Source organism: Papio anubis, chromosome 12 (genome assembly GCF_008728515.1).
Source record: "Papio anubis isolate 15944 chromosome 12, Panubis1.0, whole genome shotgun sequence".
NCBI classification, from domain to species: domain Eukaryota; kingdom Metazoa; phylum Chordata; class Mammalia; order Primates; family Cercopithecidae; genus Papio; species Papio anubis.
The window spans coordinates 8,820,097-8,837,038 of record NC_044987.1 but is presented as its reverse complement, the minus strand read 5'-3'; the positions used below and the strand labels follow the sequence as shown (position 1 = coordinate 8,837,038).

General features: G+C 38.5%; 1 protein-coding gene across 9 annotated transcripts in view; it reads right to left on the bottom strand.

The window, feature by feature from the left end:
- Window positions 1-16,942, bottom strand: part of CDON (cell adhesion associated, oncogene regulated) — a 242,908-nt gene that overhangs the window by 61,985 nt on the left and 163,981 nt on the right. For 8 of the 9 annotated variants that reach the window (XM_021926733.2, XM_009187617.4, XM_031652805.1 and 5 more), the window contains one exon: window positions 1,787-1,923. In XM_021926733.2, the coding sequence (XP_021782425.2) occupies window positions 1,787-1,862 (76 nt within the window). In that variant the 5' untranslated portion in view covers window positions 1,863-1,923. Of the gene's footprint in view, window positions 1-1,786; window positions 1,924-14,023; window positions 15,708-16,942 lie in introns of those variants that run through there. The other variant, XM_009187620.4, reaches the window with a different exon arrangement.

Sequence of the window (16,942 nt, the reverse complement as noted above, 5' to 3'; positions counted from 1 at the left end):
GAAAGAAAGAAAGAAAGAAAGAGAGAAAGAAAGAAAGAAAGAAAGAAAGAAAGAAAGAAAGAAAGAAAGAAAGAAAGAAAGAAAGAAAGAAAGAGAAAGAAAGAAAGAAAGAAAGAAAGAAAGAAAGAAAGAAAGAAGGAAAGAAAGAAAGAAAGAAGGAAAGAAAGAAAGAAAGAAGGAAAGAAAGAAGGAAAGAAAGAAAGAAAGAAAGAAAGAAAGAAAGAAAGAAAAGAAAGAAAGAAAGAAAGAAAGAAAAGAAAGAAAGAAAGAAAAGAAAGAAAAGAAAGAAAGAAAGAAAGAAAAGAAAGAAAGGAAAGAAAGAAAGAAAGAAAGAAAGAAAGAAAGAAAGAAAGAAAGAAAGAAAGAAAGAAAGAAAGAAAAGAAAGAAAGGAAAGAAAGGAAGAAAGGAAGAAAGGAAGAAAGGAAGAAAGAAAGAAAGAAAGAAAAGAAAGAAAGAAAGAAAGAAAGAAAGAAAGAAAGAAAGAAAGAAAGAAAGAAAGAAAGAAAGAAAGAAAGAAATGGCAAACAGCTTTTTTAATAAAGTGACTTGGAAGAATTGGAAGTTAAGAACCTGAAAAAGTGAAGATGACTTTCCCAATAAAAAGAATTCTCCCCTATTTTACCAACAGGATTTGATTTATGAGAGCAAGTTTTTCTACAAATGAGGGCTGTGGTACTTTCTTATTACTTCCCTTCAATATAAAATAATGTTTAAGTTTTAAGAAAACAGAAATAGAAAGTTAGGAAGCCACAGCTGAAATACAAAGGCTATCCTTTCTTAAATAGAGGGCTTAGTATTTTCATTTGGGATTTGACAGTGTTTGATCTGTGATTTCTATTACTCCAGGAACATGGGAAGGCAGGGGTGTTCCTGCACCAAAGTATCCACGCAGATCCTTCTGTTCCAACCCAGAAGTGGGAAGGGGGAAGAAATATTTGTTAATCTGGTGGAATAAAATACTTAAGAGAAAAAAAAAATCAATAAATTGCTGAATCTACTCCTACAGAATATTTAATCAGAAACGAAGTTAAGGGGAAGTATCTCTTCTGGCTGAATCTGGGGTGGTTGTTTAGCAAAACAGAAATAAAATCACAAAACCAATATTCCCCTTATTAAATTTAATACAGCTATATGGTATTTTTAGCAGATATTAAAAACAGTACTCAATGAATAAACATCACTGTATTTGTATCTACTTATATATTCATGTTTACACAAGTCTAAAATAAAAAGAAATGCACGTGAACCATGTTTTAGGCATGGGGCTTACACACATATTTAACAACAAACACATTTATGCTTTTCAGTAACCCAAAGAGGCAGACAATAAATTAGGCAAGGTCATAAGAGAAAGTGGCAGACCTGGAATTTGAACCAAGTTCTCTCACTCCCAATTCAACATAGTATCATGCTGATTCTAAAACTTCTCTTTGGCCTATATAGTCCACATTTTATTCCTGTTCTTTCCAAATCAGAAATTAGTAATAACATATCCCCTTATTTTAAAAAAAGCATGATTGGAAAATACGTATTAAAAAAAAAAAAAAAAAAGGGATAAATTACAAGGGCCAGGACAGGAAGGCCTGCTAATGTCCAAAGCACTACTAAGAGATCCTTAAATTGCTGAATTTATCAAGTTTTTAAATCAAGTAGTTGGTCAAACCAATCTTAGAAACATCTTTAGATAGCACCATTACCACAAAGCATTGCAGTACAAATTTATTTGCTATAAGATTAAGATAAGTAAAGGCCAAACCACCCCCTCCCCAATTCTTCTACTCTTACCTGAATTCACAGAAGAGCACAGAGCTGGAAGAGTAACATATAGCAGTGTACATAAGGCTCCAAGATCCGGATGCATAGCGCCAGATGACAGAGGCAGGCAGGACAGGCTTCCAGAGCAAAACCCAGGCCTTGGTTCACTAAAAAAGAAAAAGGAAAGAAAATATAAACCATTGAAATCTTTCATCTGAGCAGCTGGAGTTGTGAGCATGATGGCGGCCATGTATTTTGAAAGCTCTGTGTAGAGTACGTCAAATACTAGGCACTTAATGATCCAGATCTTCCCAATTCACAAACTGATCTCTAGACACTAGAGCTAGAAGTTTTGCTCATTCTTCCAAGGTCCTAGGATCTCTCTTACTACACAGAACTAATCACTCTGAATGAATACATTCAACTGCCTATAATGCACTTCTACTTACACATCTCACATACATACAAAACTCAACGCAACCAACATGTATTCCTCCTCCACATCCCCCAAAATAGTAAATATAAGGAAAATAACAAAATAGTGGCTAACATTTACACAGTGTTTACTATGTGCCAGACACCGTGTCAGTGCTTTAATACACGAATTTAATCTTCATAACAACCCTGTGAGATAGGTACTACTGGTTTTTGTCCCTTTTTTTCAGATGGAGGACTCCTGGCTCATGGACTGGTCAAGCACAAAGAATATTAAGGTCAGGCCTGTGTTGGGATTGGGCTTGGCACTATTGTGAGAGTGGGATAAGCCAAAAGGATAGTAATGGATGAAGCCAGAGAGGAAGGCTGGACCAGATCACATATTCAGCTTTGAAGGCCATGGTAAAGATTGTGGGATTTATTCTAAATGAAAGAGCAAACCCTTAGAGGACACAGAGAAGGGGAATGATGTAATCTTATTTATGCTTTAAAAAGATCACTGGCTGAAGTGGAAAAGGGAGACTAAGCTGGACATACTGTAATCACCCTGGAGACAGATGAGGACACAGTGGTTAGAGCAATGAGTCAACTGTGGAGGTGGAGAAAAGTAGTTGGACTCAGAATATATTATAAAGGTCGACCCAATAGGACAAGTCGAAGGCTTGGATATAGTGTGGGACAGAGATGTGTGAAGGATAACTCTTGGGTTTTGGTGACACAAAATAAATAATAGCCCTGTTTACTGAAATGGGGAAGACTAGAGAGGGAGAGACAGAAGAGAGGGTTCATCACTAGTTCTGTTTTGGCCAAGGTAAGTCTGAGCTATCTATTAGACATCCAAGTATTACTGTCAAGTCAACAGTTGCATGTATGAGTTTGGAGCTGTATGAAGAAATCAGAGCTGGAAATGTAGATCTTAAAAGTATGAATGCCTTGGCACTAGATGAGCTCTCTCTAAGGAAAATATGTTTAGAGGACTGAGGAAAGGGGAAGAGATAAAACAGAAGAGCCTTGGAATACTCCAACCTTTAGAGACGGGAAGTAGCCAAGGACACGCAGCAGAGGTAGTTAATGAAATAGAAAAAAAATCTATTTGTCTAGGGAGAACATAAGAAATATTTCTAGGCTGGGCACAGTGGCTCACATTTGTAATCCCAGCACTTTGGGAGGCTGAGGAAGGAGGATTACTTGAGGTCAGGAGTTTGAAACCAGCCTGGCCAACATGGTGAAACCCTGTTTCTACTAAAAATACAAAAATTAGCCGAGCCTGGTGGCATGCACCTGTAATCCCAGCTACTTGGGAGGCTGAGGCAGGAGAATCGCTTGAACCTGGAAGGTGGAGGTTGCAGTGAGCCAAGATCGTGCCACTGCACTCCAGGCAGGGCAACAGAGCCAGACTCCATATCAAAAAAATAAAAATACATTTAAAAAATAAGAAAAAGAAATATTTCTAGAAGAAGAGTGTGATCAACAGTCTCAAACATCAATGAAAAGCAGAGTAAGATGAGACACCATCAGAAAGGACTACTGAAGGTCGTTGGTGATATTGACAAGAATGGTTTCAGTGGAGAAAAGACAAAAGCATGATGGTGGGTTCAGGGTAGAATGGGAAGACAGGAAACAGGAAGCAGGCACAGACACTTCCTTCCAGGGTTCTGCTATACAAAGGCAGCAGAAAAACAGGGAGAATTGCTGAAGACAGATGGTAGTCAAGGGATGGTTTGTTTGTGGGGGGGGAGGTGTGTGTGTGTGTGTATTTTACTATAGAGACAGTATAGCACATTTGGTAAAACTAAAAAAGTTTCACAAAACCCAGCACTGGCAAGAATGTAAGCAAAAATCATTATCATATATTGCTGGTGGAAATAAAATCAGTACATACTTTTTGGAGGCAGTCTGCTATTTCTATCAAAAATCATTCATGCAACAAACACTTATTGAATACTTATCATATGCTAAGACTATCCTAAGAGGTGGAATTGAGCAATTAAAACTGTATACATAAAACTAAGTAACACATAAAAATGTATACCATATATTCAAGTAGGAGAGATGGACAATATAAAAGAAATAAAACTAGTAAAATTAACAATGTCCATGCCATTCTCCAGATATGGCCAATTCTCTCTCTTCTATCCTTCCTCTACACCTGGGACATGCGTAACCACAGCACTCAATACTTTCTTATGTAACTTATCTAGTGACACAACTGTGACCTCTTTGAAGGCAAGAATGACATCATATTTAGCTTTGCAAAATTTTAGTGCCTAGCAGAAAGTAGGTATTTCAAAAATATTTCTTAAAATGAAAGGAATACAATAGAATACAATTCCAAGAAGTACCTTAAGGAGTAGTGTTTAATGAGAACTGCCATCTCATCTGAATTTGGTATATTCTAGCTGTATTGTTTATTCCTTCACTCACTTATTCACTCATATGTATAATTTAAAAAATCAACAAAAAATACAGTAAGTGCCTACTATATGCCAGGTACTATGCTAGACTAGGCTACTATGTCTGCAAATGATGCCCCATGTTCCTGCTTAGCCAGGGCTAGACACTGGATCTATGACTATAGAATACAACAAAATCTAATGACAGTACTACATTAATGACATTTTAGAAATGAGAATTTTACGTGCATTTTCATTTATGCAAAGAAAGATGAACGTTAACCATTAATAAAATTAGGTAGTAACACAGACAAAGGCACCTTAAGTACAGCTTTTAATAAATCAAATAGTATCTCCCAGAATCTGCTCACCTTCTCTATGCCAAGTACTCCAAAATCTAAAAGGTGCAAACTCAAGTTTCTCTAGCTCGCGGATATCAGGTTATGAATCCGCTTTTCCAGTTTTTTCTTGCTGACCTCCTTTAAAAAGTGGGAGAGAGACTACTGGCATGACTCAACGGCAGAAGAGTCCAGCTGTGTGAAAACTTTTTTGGTTTATTTGAATTCTCACTTGGTTCAAGGGTAAGAACTGACACAACACTGGAAAGCAGTCAAGGCAAAGTAAACATTCAAATAACTTAACAGGAGACATTTTCCTGAGAGAACGAGGACAAGAAGGATTGTGATTGTTTCTTCCTTTTGCCAAATCTTTCAGCTATTTATTTGTTAAAAAGTACTGAAACAAATTTCAGAGTCAACTTTAACCCTAGTGCATGACCTACTGAGTCACTGTATAGTTGTCCTTGAAAGTTTCACAGTTCATTACAGCTACCTAAATATTATCACACAGGAATCTTCTTTATTGAGTCTATCTTTCTATTGGGTTACTCTTTACATGCTCTCAGTTGATTTTGGAAGTTGGAAAGAACCTATGGCCAGAAAAGGCATTTACTAAATACGTGTTGGCTTGGTTTGTATTTATCGAAGGCAAGCCTGCTCAGTTTGTTAAAGAACTGTGATACTGACAACAAGGAGTTGGACTCTGCTGTTTTATGGAGTTGGGTAGCTTGACATTATAGTCAACAGCTAGTTACAGCACCCCAGGCCCAACCTCACAAATAAACATTACTGACCACACAAAGATTAGATACGTATAAATCACAGTATATCCATTAGTACTACTGGAAAATCTTTCAATGATATGTCATTTTCAAAACTACTATCTTTATCAAAAAAGAAACCCTTAACATTAGTATTATGGCTATTTAACTAGTAAGTTATTAGAAAACCAAATATATATGTAATTTATTCATGTGTGTGTGTATATGTACATGCAAATGCGTGTGTGTGTGTATGTGTGTGTGTATTTAAGTTCCCCTACATTGCTCTGGCAAATAAACACAATTTTGTTTGACAAAGTTCACCATAACTAAACAAGGTTTCTGCCATCTTCTTATTCACAAGTCAGTGGCCTTAACGTGTATGTCATTTTTCTCACCTATAGAAACTGACCTTGGCAAAGGGGACAATAACCCTAATTTCTTCTACATAGTTGTTATCCCATCCTCCTTACCTTTTCTTTCAATCTGGAAATAATGACCAGCAGAGAAAAAAATCCATGATAAGGATAACCATCCCACTCTATTCCACACATAACGTGGGCACATTACTTGCCAAAGGTGCTTAACCTCTGTTCTAGTGAACATAACATTCAAATCTCCTCGTGTAAAAATTAAAAACAGAATTCTGATTTAAATCATGTCAGACAGAATAGAATTCTGACTTAAACCACACTGCCTTTTTTTTTTTTCCTTACTTCAGGGATTTTTTTTTTACTTCAGGTTTCATTTTGAATTTTTTTAAAGCACTCTATGTTGTCAGCATAATGCCTGGTGATATTTTAAACAAATTATTCAAGTTTTCTTCGTATATTTTACATGTCAGTTTTACAAGAACTGCTAAATTTCTATACAAATACTCATCCAAAAAAAGTACACATTCAATATAGAATGTGCAGAAAATACATAAACATATAAAAAGGAAAGTAAACACGACAGTCCCGCCCCCTATAGAAAACAAGTCAATAGGCCGGGTGCGGTGGCTCAAGCCTGTAATCCCAGCACTTTGGGAGGCCGAGACGGGCGGATCACGAGGTCAGGAGATCGAGACCATCCTGACTAACACGGTGAAACCCCGTCTCTACTAAAAAATACAAAAAACTAGCCGGGCGAGGTGGCGGGCGCCTGTAGTCCCAGCTACTCGGGAGGCTGAGGCAGGAGAATGGCGGGAACCCAGGAGGCGGAGCTTGCAGTGAGCCGAGATCGCGCCACTGCACTCCAGCCTGGGGGACAGAGCGAGACTCTGTCTCAAAAAAAAAAAAAAAAGAAAAGAAAACAAGTCAATATTCTGATGCACTGCCTTCTCATCTTTTCCATATACGCGGTGTACTGTATTTACATAATTGTGATAATACATGTTAGGGTTTTAAATGCTTTAATTTACTATTTAATGATCATTTTTCCTTATTAAAATTCTTTTTTTGTTATTTTTGAGATGGAATCTTGCTGTTGCCCAGGCTGCAGGGCAGTGGAGTGATCTCGGCTCGCTGCAGCCTCCACCTCCCAGGTTCAAGTGACTCTCTGCTTCAGCCTCCAGAGGAGCTGGGATTATAGGCGTGTGCCACCACGCCCGGTTAATTTTTGTGTTTTTAGTAGAGATGGGGTTTCATCATGTTGGCCAGGTTGGTCATGAACTCCTGGCCTCAAGTAATCCGCCCGCCTCAGCCTCCCAAACTGCTAGGATTACAGGCATGAGCCACTGCCCCTGGCCCTTATTAAAATTCTTCATAAACAAACCATTTAACAGCTGCAGAGAATTTACTGCATGGATGTCTCGTATTTTAGTCTACTTAACCATTCTCTTTTGGATAGTTAGGCTACATTTTTATATATGGGGGCGTGTGTGTATATATATATGTGTGTGTGTGTATATGTGTGTGTATATGTGTGTGTGTGTGTATGTGTGTGTGTATATATGTGTGTGTTACTTTTTTGCTATTCTAGATAATACTGCTATGAACATTTTGTCCATAAATCTTAAACCACTCTTCTAATTATGCCCTTAGGACATTTTTAGGAGTAGAATTATATTAGATCAGGGAATACAAACATTTTCAAGACTCTTAATACATATTGTCAAGTTGTGTTCCAAAAAGAGGCCCCCAATAGCCAACCCCATCCCTCACAACAAAAATCGGCACATGAAGGTAACTCCCCATCACTGGCAAATGGTTTAGATCCTCACACTGTGGTAAGCAAAGTGTGGATATAAATCATGACTTTGAGTAATGAACTAAAATACTTGCTAAGGCATAAAGTGACTTTCACTCTGTATTAGGGATTTTTTAAAACAATATTCTAAAGTTACATAAAAGTAACTGGAAAAAGAATGTAAGGCATGGACATTGCAGGCCATATTCATCAAACTTGGTCAATCCGTGAACGTCCAATGACGAAAAAAAAATGTGGACACAAAACCTCTGCTTTTTACCCATAATCTATTATATAGTAGAATAAGGAGTTACTGTTGTTACACTGTGTGGTTTTAACTCATCAAACGTATTTCTCAAAATAAATTTATATGCAAAAACTGCTGACACCTTAAGGGAATATTTGCTGACATTCAAAACAGTAAATTGCCATTCATTTCAAAACCATATTCTCCCTTTCCTACTGCTTTTCTTGTCCGTTTAATATATATATGTGTGTGTACATATATTAAATGTACATATATGTGTACATATACACACACATATATGTATATACACACATATATACACACATATATACACACATATATATGTGTGTATATATATGTACCCCTCCCTAATCTACTAGAGGTAATAAAATCAGTAAAGAGGTTAGAATTTGAATTTGATTCCTTATGTGAAAAACAGAAGTGGTGGGCTCATCGAACCCAGTGGTCTCAAATGGAATTAGCACAACCACGAGAAAGTTCTTCCATCTCCTTCCCATCTTCATGTAAAGCTAGTGGCCCACATAATTGCATTCTTTTCACTGACAAGCTGAGTGGGTGATTTGTCTGAGAAGATGCTTAGTGGTCACTTTGCTCTCAGGAAAGCGCCTGGCAGTAGTCTCTCCAGAGAAAGACTGTAGAACATGCACGCACACAAACACACAAAATGCAGCTACGTGTCGTAAAACCATTAACCCATCTACAAAGCAGGACAACTTGTTCCTCAATGCTGTAAAAATCTCTGGGGGCTCCCCAGTCTTGTGTGGCACAAGTACTGCTCCCAAAGTCCAAATGTCACTAAGCAACAGCTGGTGTTTCCTAAGTCACAGGGCTTTCTTTAAGCCTTTCTCCCACATCCACATAGGAGGCAGTCTGTCCTATAAGCTCTACTTTATATGCCATTCCAAGCTTAGAGCATTTCTGTGGGCAGAGGGAAGCTAAAGGTATACCTCATCCTAGAATAAGAAAGGAAATACTTTCCTAACGTTTACTTAACTTATTGTTCAGGTTGTGAACTTATTGCTTTTATAACCCCTTTTCAACATGCTGCCAGAATAATCCTTTGGGAAAAGTCTTTCCTGAATTTCTAGATTTGATTACTTTGTTTTTGAAGCAACGCCTTTGCTTTCATAAGGATGATCAAGGCTGTCTTTCTGAATCATTCCTCTTCCTAGCCTCCTATTTCAAACTTTCTTGTAGTTTTCTTTCAAGCTTAGGAAATAACTGTGATTAATTTGTGAGCAAAAACTTGGCTTTGAGATCAGTATAGTTCCTCAAAATAGGAAATTATTTAAGTTGGATTCTGTTTTTTAAAAAGAATCTTATTCTATATGAAACATGGTAATTTCCTTTTTTAAAACAATGATTGATCTCTATTTTCAAACAATCTATCTCAAAATACGCTATTGACCAACTAAGAAAAACTTATTTTCAGAACTACAAGGAAAAACAAAAACATGTCTACTTAAAAATTCTTGATTAAGTACTATCAAGATTAGTGCAGTCCAATTTCAATTATAGAAGTCAAATATAGTATATACTTTTTTTTAACCCATTGGGCTACCTTGACCTTAACCACAGGCAACTTTAAATCTCCTGTCAGTTTTCTTCATTCTGAATATTTGACTAAGAAGTTAACATCATTTCCTACAGAAACTTCTCAAATAACTCTACTTTTCAAGTAAGCATTCATTCAATCAATCCATTTAATACACAGAACATCTACTTTTGGCAAGAACCTATAAGGGGTACAAAGATGTACCGAACTAAAGGAGACTGCTCAATTGAGAAACAAGGGCATGAACATAATTATCTCCAGAAAAAAGAAAAAAGTCTTAAATGCAATAAGAGAGTAAAAAGTACTGAAAGAGTTCAAAATAGAGGAATTCATCTTTTATTCAGTAAATACTTGGTGCATGCTTACTATACACCAGGCACTGAGCTATCCTGGAAACTCAGCCATGAATAAAAGAGACATAGTGTCTGCCCGCATGAGGCTTACAATCAGGTGAGGAAAGGTGACAAGTAAGGAAGCAATTAAAATACAGACTCATCTAACATAGGAATGGCGCAGATAGCAACTTTTTGCTATAATGGCTCTTAGAAAGTTATTCCACTTTTTAAAAAACATAGCTTCGTTTTATTCAGTACAACAACTTTTTCAATCAGAAACTAAAGAAAAACACTCTAAAAAGTGATACTCTGATATTATAGCTTCAGGCAAAGCTGCACACACCAATTTATATAATACCACAGTTTTTAGACTTTACACCACGTCATGTAGAAAAAAGTGAATTGCATGCTATGTTTGGATGACCCCAAATGTTGTGCTTTGTGTTCAGATGCCAACTGAGGGGGAGGACAGTGGGCATTCTACTGATCTTCTGTGAGATTCCACTAATTAGTGAGATTCTTGTAATCTTCTGTCTGCAGTGTGTGTGCACCATTTCCGTGAGTTGTGAAACACTCTTGTGTTGAGCTTTTGTTTTGCCATAAGGTGATTTTAGGTGCTTTTATTTTCTAAGTGCAGTTTGAATGCGAGGTAACTACGAGCCTTAAGAAGACTTCCAGTGTCCAAAAACCCATTTCCTGACTCTACACCACCCGTGAAGGAATTCCTCACCATTCCTCTTTCACCAGCCTCAAGGCTTCTCTTCCTCCTTTCACAAGCACAATAAAATCAGTGCATTTTATTTAAGAACAAACTGGATTTATTTACTTTTAAAGTATCTTTTACCATCTCTACAAATGTGCTTTCACTGCTCCACTGATACGTTTTTCTGTCTGTGAAATCTGGCTCTCTTGGATTGGGAAAGAGCATATCATGACTCTTTCCATGAAAAGCAACGGACATGCTTTATACTAAAAGGCAGAATTTTTAGGAAACAAAGGTTTTCAGAGATTAAAGCAGTTACATGAGAAAGAGACAGGTGAGCAACAGAATAAAGCCAATACAGGTAGGTGCCCCAGGAAAAAGAGAAAGCTCACTTAGCCTAGATTTGGACTTGGAGAGGGGAAGTCTTCTCAGAGGAAACAATGACCAGGTGAAATCAGATGGATACGTTTAGGGGATGCAGTAGAGGAAGCGAGGAAGAGAAGGAAGGAAGTATTCCAAGCAGAAAGAACAGTGTGTTTGCAGAATCAGAGTAAGGAGGTATGGGCTGGAGAATACAGTAAGAAGAGAAGGATAAGACACAGTGAGAGGAAAGCAATATAGGTGAGCAGAAACAGGAGTGTAAAGAACAATATAAATCATGTTAAAGTGTTTGACTTTTATTCTGAGAGGAGGGTGTTAAAGGCTTTTAAGCAGGCAAGGACATGATCAGTCCCACACCTTTGAAAAATCACTGACACTGCAATGTGGAAAATGGCTGAGGATAAGAGAAGTTAGAAGGTTATCGTGAAAGATATGGGGACCTGTACTGGAGAATTATTACGGAATAAATTTGAAAGATTTTTCAAAAATTTGTAAGACACGGTCATATTTAAAAGATGTAAGAGGCCAGGAGCGGTGGCATACACCTATAATCCCAGCACTTTGGGAGGCCAAGATGGGTAGATCACTTGAGCACAGAAATTCCAAGACCAGGCTGGGCAACACATGGAGATCCCATCTCCACCAAAAATACAAAAAGTATCGAGGCGTAGTGGTGCACACCTGCAGTCTCAGCTACTAGGGAGGATGAGGTGGGAGGATCCCTTGAGCCCAGGAGGTTGAGACTGCAGTGAGCTATGATTGCACCACTGTACTCCAGCCTGGGTGACAGAGTGAGGCTCTGTGATCAACAGGACTTGGACAATGAATGAGTTGGACTGGAAAAGAATAGGACCTAGGACATCTTTGGAATCCATTCATCTATCCACTGCTCTGCTTCCCCACTGCTGTGACTATAAATAAGGAATCGAGGCTGCTGTCCGGAATTCTGACTTAGACAAGTGAGTGAGTGGATGATGTGCATTTACTGAGATGGGAAATGTGTAAGGAGCAGCACGGTCTTCTGCGGTCTGCTGCCGCTGTTTGAGGTGGTGGAGGGAATGGAGAGCATCTGAAGGTGTGGAGATAACGAGATGAGCTGGATGTAAGTGGGTTCTAAGGAAGGTCGGGCAGGCAAGCAGAAAGAAGCCTGAAGCTCTTAAGAGAGATTTGGGTCGCAGATGACACTCTGGCAGGCAACAGCAGACACACGGAACTATGGCTTAGACTGAATCCCAAAACTACCATGCTTGAAGGGGTAGGAACTCCTCATTCAAAATAAACCACACTATCAATACTACTAATGAAAAAATTTTAAAACAAAAAAGGAAAAGACAGAAATGATATTCCAGGGATGGAGTCAAACACTCAGACTTTAAAAATGAGTTTCTTAATGTGATTTAATTTCACATTTCACACTGTTATACCTTTCTAAGGTACTACAGTATAGGGTAATCAGACACATTCCTTAACCGTTGACTCCTTCATGTTTTGATTCGGGACAGTCTTCATGCTGTCCACGGGGGGTCTCCCAAAATGAGAGTAACAGCTGGCATACATCTTCCACGATTCTACAGGAGGAAAGGAGAAGCAGAGTGCTACAAGTCTAGTCGCAACAAACATACTATCTAATAGCATGCTACTCTCTGGGGCTTATGGGGGTTTCTTTAGAAACTAAAGAATTTCTTAAAGCAGTCATGTGCAATTAACAATGATGTATCTTCTGACCTGCCACATAGCTCCCAGTCCATAGGAGGAACATATAAATCTTATCAAAGTAAAGCTGCAGGATCTCAGACACCAAGGCCCACTGTCAATCACTGGGAGCGCTCTCTTCCTGCCAGAACGAAGCCCCCTGGGTTTGAAACGCAGCTTTCCACAGTACTCACTTTATAAGCACTTATTAATGATTGTGCAATCATTCAGATCAACTTAAAAAAAAGTTCACACCTACAGACTTCACAACCCTTCCCCCACTTCTCCCAAGTCTCAATCGAGTCAGCCAAGCATACAAACGATCCTGCTGCCTGCAAAAGCATTTCCTTTCACTGTGGACTGCCAAAAGTAGAGGAAGAAAATGGAAGTGACTTGGAGTTATGGCACCAAAAAGGCCAAATGAGCAAAGAAATAATCAACTCCACATGAGCCACTTCAGCTCCAACACAATGAAAAGGGCCCAGGACGAACCCCAGGAAAGGTCACTGAGATCAAGGGTCACACGCAGAAAAAGGCAACAGTGAGGGGCTGCCAGCTGCAACAGGAATCAATGTGGTCCTAATTACACCGAAGGAGAGGGGACAAGAGCTCAGTTAGGTTCTATTCACAATATTTGTGTGTTTTTTAAAAAAAGTCAAGTGTTCCTGTTCCACTCTCTTTCTAAGAGACTATTTCTTCCTGCCACTAGAGCACAGGAAGCCAAGAATTGTGAAGATAATCCTGGCATCCACAGTGGCTTGTACAGGAGCATTATAAATATTTAAAAGCATAGCTGCATACAAATGGTGAAATTCTAAAAAGCACTGTGAGAGAGATTATTAAAAAGACAAAATACAGAAAATTTCAAGGGGATTATTTTGCAAGTCCCATGGAGTCAGCACTTGCCACAAATCCAGCACTTGGTAGATTTTCAAGTTTGTCACTGGAATTGGCTTCCTGGGAAAAAATAACCGTTAAGGTAACCACAAAATAAATGCTAAAAGCTAAGTTTGCTAAGAACTAGCTATTGCAAAGATGCAGACACACATCTCACTAACTTCTGATGGAGGATGAGGAGGAGGAATATGGACACATTTGAAAAAGAGCTCCGAACGGGTGTTAGGTAATGTAACTAACGGAGTTGTTAACAGGTCCAGCGCTTTGCTTAGACCTGACTGACTGACGCACTGGGCTAACCTAAGTACAAGAGTTTCCCCGGCAGTTACAAAAGACTCACCCTCATGGGGTTTGGCTTAGATTCCATTTTAATAACAAGGAAAAACTCCTCAAGGAGAAACTCATTTCCATGAAGTACATTATTCAAATACACACAGTCAACACTGAAAAGGCAGATAAGAAAAAACAGAAATCTTGGAAAAGGATCTTTGCTGCAAATAAACTTGAATCAATGCTGGCTGAACACTGGGTCTCTGCCACAATGACTTTTACATTATCTTACTGTCAGGTTATGAGTTTCCTAGAGACCTAGAACATATTAATACTAGTTTCCAAATACCTTATTCCATCTTTAAACTTGGCCACATACAATAATGGAAGAAATCTAGATTTCTTATAAGCCCCTGCTTGGTTCAAACTGGTAATGGGAATTAGGTCAGACACAGCTTCATCAAAGCTGTCATCCTACCATGGAAAAGAGGCTGTGCATTGATAAAGGGGTTCTTCAAGCACATTCATAAGCTGATGTACAAGTCAATTACGGATTACTATGTAGTTAGTATGTAACTGGCACCAATTGACTGATAAGTCCAAAATTAAGTAAAAACAGACATTGGCCTATGCCAGGAAAACTTGCACCCTCGAAAACTTTAAATCAGTGTCAGGCAGTTAAAACCAAAGTAACCATCAGGATACAATGCTCTGATGAACTAGAAAAGAGAAAAACAAATCAATTAGGATCACAATATCTTTGTAAACATAACACGATGCAGCATGAAGTTTTAATCCAATTAGAAAAGCCCAAGAAGTGGCCTTTGGCATCAGGTCCAGCCTATCAAAAATAAAGCAAAGTTTGTTGGAACAACTCTGCTAGGCCACATATGCATGTAGCAGCAGCGGCTGGACTGTAACGTAACACTGGCAGGATGGTCAAAGAAAATTCACAGACACTGATACAGAAAAGGTACATACACACATAAATACACACACGTATACATACTACCAAAAAACACAGCCGCAGATAGAACCAACCTGGAACACAGAAAAACGTATTCCAATGATGCCTCTCTGTGCAAAACGTAATCCCTTATTAATTATTCATTGCAGGCCATAGTCATCAAACTTTGTCAATCCGTGAACTTCCAATGAAGTTCGTTAATCCCTAATTATTTTCAGTATCAATGTATAAAGCAGGCATGAATATCATTCTCATTATGATTACATCTGATTTTTAAACACATATAGTCTTAACTCCAACATTATGACCCAATTTATTCATTAATGACTATTTCCAAAAAATCAAGAACATCAAACACTTTCTTTCTTTAATGTACCACAACCAAAAAAGGTAATTCCAAAAGAATTCCAATTTTTTTGGCACAATAACAGCAGCACGAGAGTAAATATGCAGTTCCCCAAGGTGACTGACTTCTTTAAAGAAACAATTCTCATGTATAAGTCTTGGCATAGTTCTTAAAGCTTCTGTATTATACTATACTCATATTTCATAGTTACACAATAACAGACCTTATGTTTACAGAATACACTTCTACCTGTATATATCCTTGTAGGCCTCCCTCTTCTTTGAAGGACTTGTCATTGTTGACTTCTGTGCACAACATGAGGGTTTCTTTTGTTTTCAGTGAGTTTTCTTAAAACGTACAACTTTACTCATATTTTTTTGAGACAGGGTCTCGCTCTGCTGCCCGGACTGAAGTGCAGTGGTGCAATCATGGCTCACTGCAACCTCTGCCTCCCGGGCTCAAGTGATCCTCTCACCTCAACCTCCCAAGTGGCTGGGACCACAGGTGCAAGCGATCACACCTGGCTAATTCTTCTACTTTTTGTAGAGACAGGGTCTCTCATGTTGCCCAAGCTGGGCTCAAACTCCTGGCCTCAATCGATCTGCCTGCCTCAGCCTCCCAAAGTGCCGGGATTACAGGCATGTGAGCCACCACAACCAGCCTACAACTTTATTCTTTATATAACATCCTGTAAACTAATTTGGGTCTGAGGATTATAAGAACGCTGGGGAATGGATCCTTAATTTTTTAAAATCTCTTCATTCAACCCATTTTCTTTCTTTTTTTTTTTTTTTTTGGAAGATGGAGTCTCTCTCTGTTGCCCAGGCTGGAGTACAGTGACACAATTATGGCTAACTGCAGCTTTGTCCTCCCTGGGCTCAGGTGATCCTCCCACCTCAGCCTCCCGAGTAGCTGGGACCACAGGTGTGCACCACCACACTTGGCTACTTTTTGTATTTTTAGTAGAGACGGGTTTCACCATCTTGGCCAGGCTGGTCTTGAACTTCTGATCTCAAGTGATCTGCCCGTCTTACCCTCCCAAAGTGCTAGGATTACAGGTGTGACCCACTGCACCCGGCCCATTCAACCCATTTTCTAAGGACAGACTGAGTGGGGTGGGAATCTACAACCTAAAACTGCAAAGAGCAGCTTTTCATTCATTTATGCAGCAAAACATACTGAGCTCCTATATTCAAGGTAGTTAGGGAAAAAATATGGGTGGGGGGATAAAGTAGAATAAAATAAGAGACCTTGACCTCATTTCTTAAAACACTCAATCTCTGACATCTTTAACTCTTGTATAGCAATTCATAAGCAATTGAATTTTAAATTTTTTTGGTATAAAAAAGTTTCAAAACATGACAGGATCCCTAATTTTTTAAAACAATATATTGAAAACAAAATTATTAGTTGGTGGTCTAAATGGATTCATCTCCTTTTCCTAGAGAATGTTAGGCAGAACACTTACTAACTTAGTATGGCTTAGGTCCTGTCTGCAAAGGGAAGAAAAACTCCACAGTTTTTTCCAGCTTTAGAATTCTATGACAATATTTACAACTGCTGTGTGTAAATGAAAAAACACACAAACACTTAAAAGTTTATCTTACACTATAGTTTTGCCTCATCTATGGCAGGCTCCAAAAATGACTGCACTAAGAGGAAAGGAGGGAAAAAAC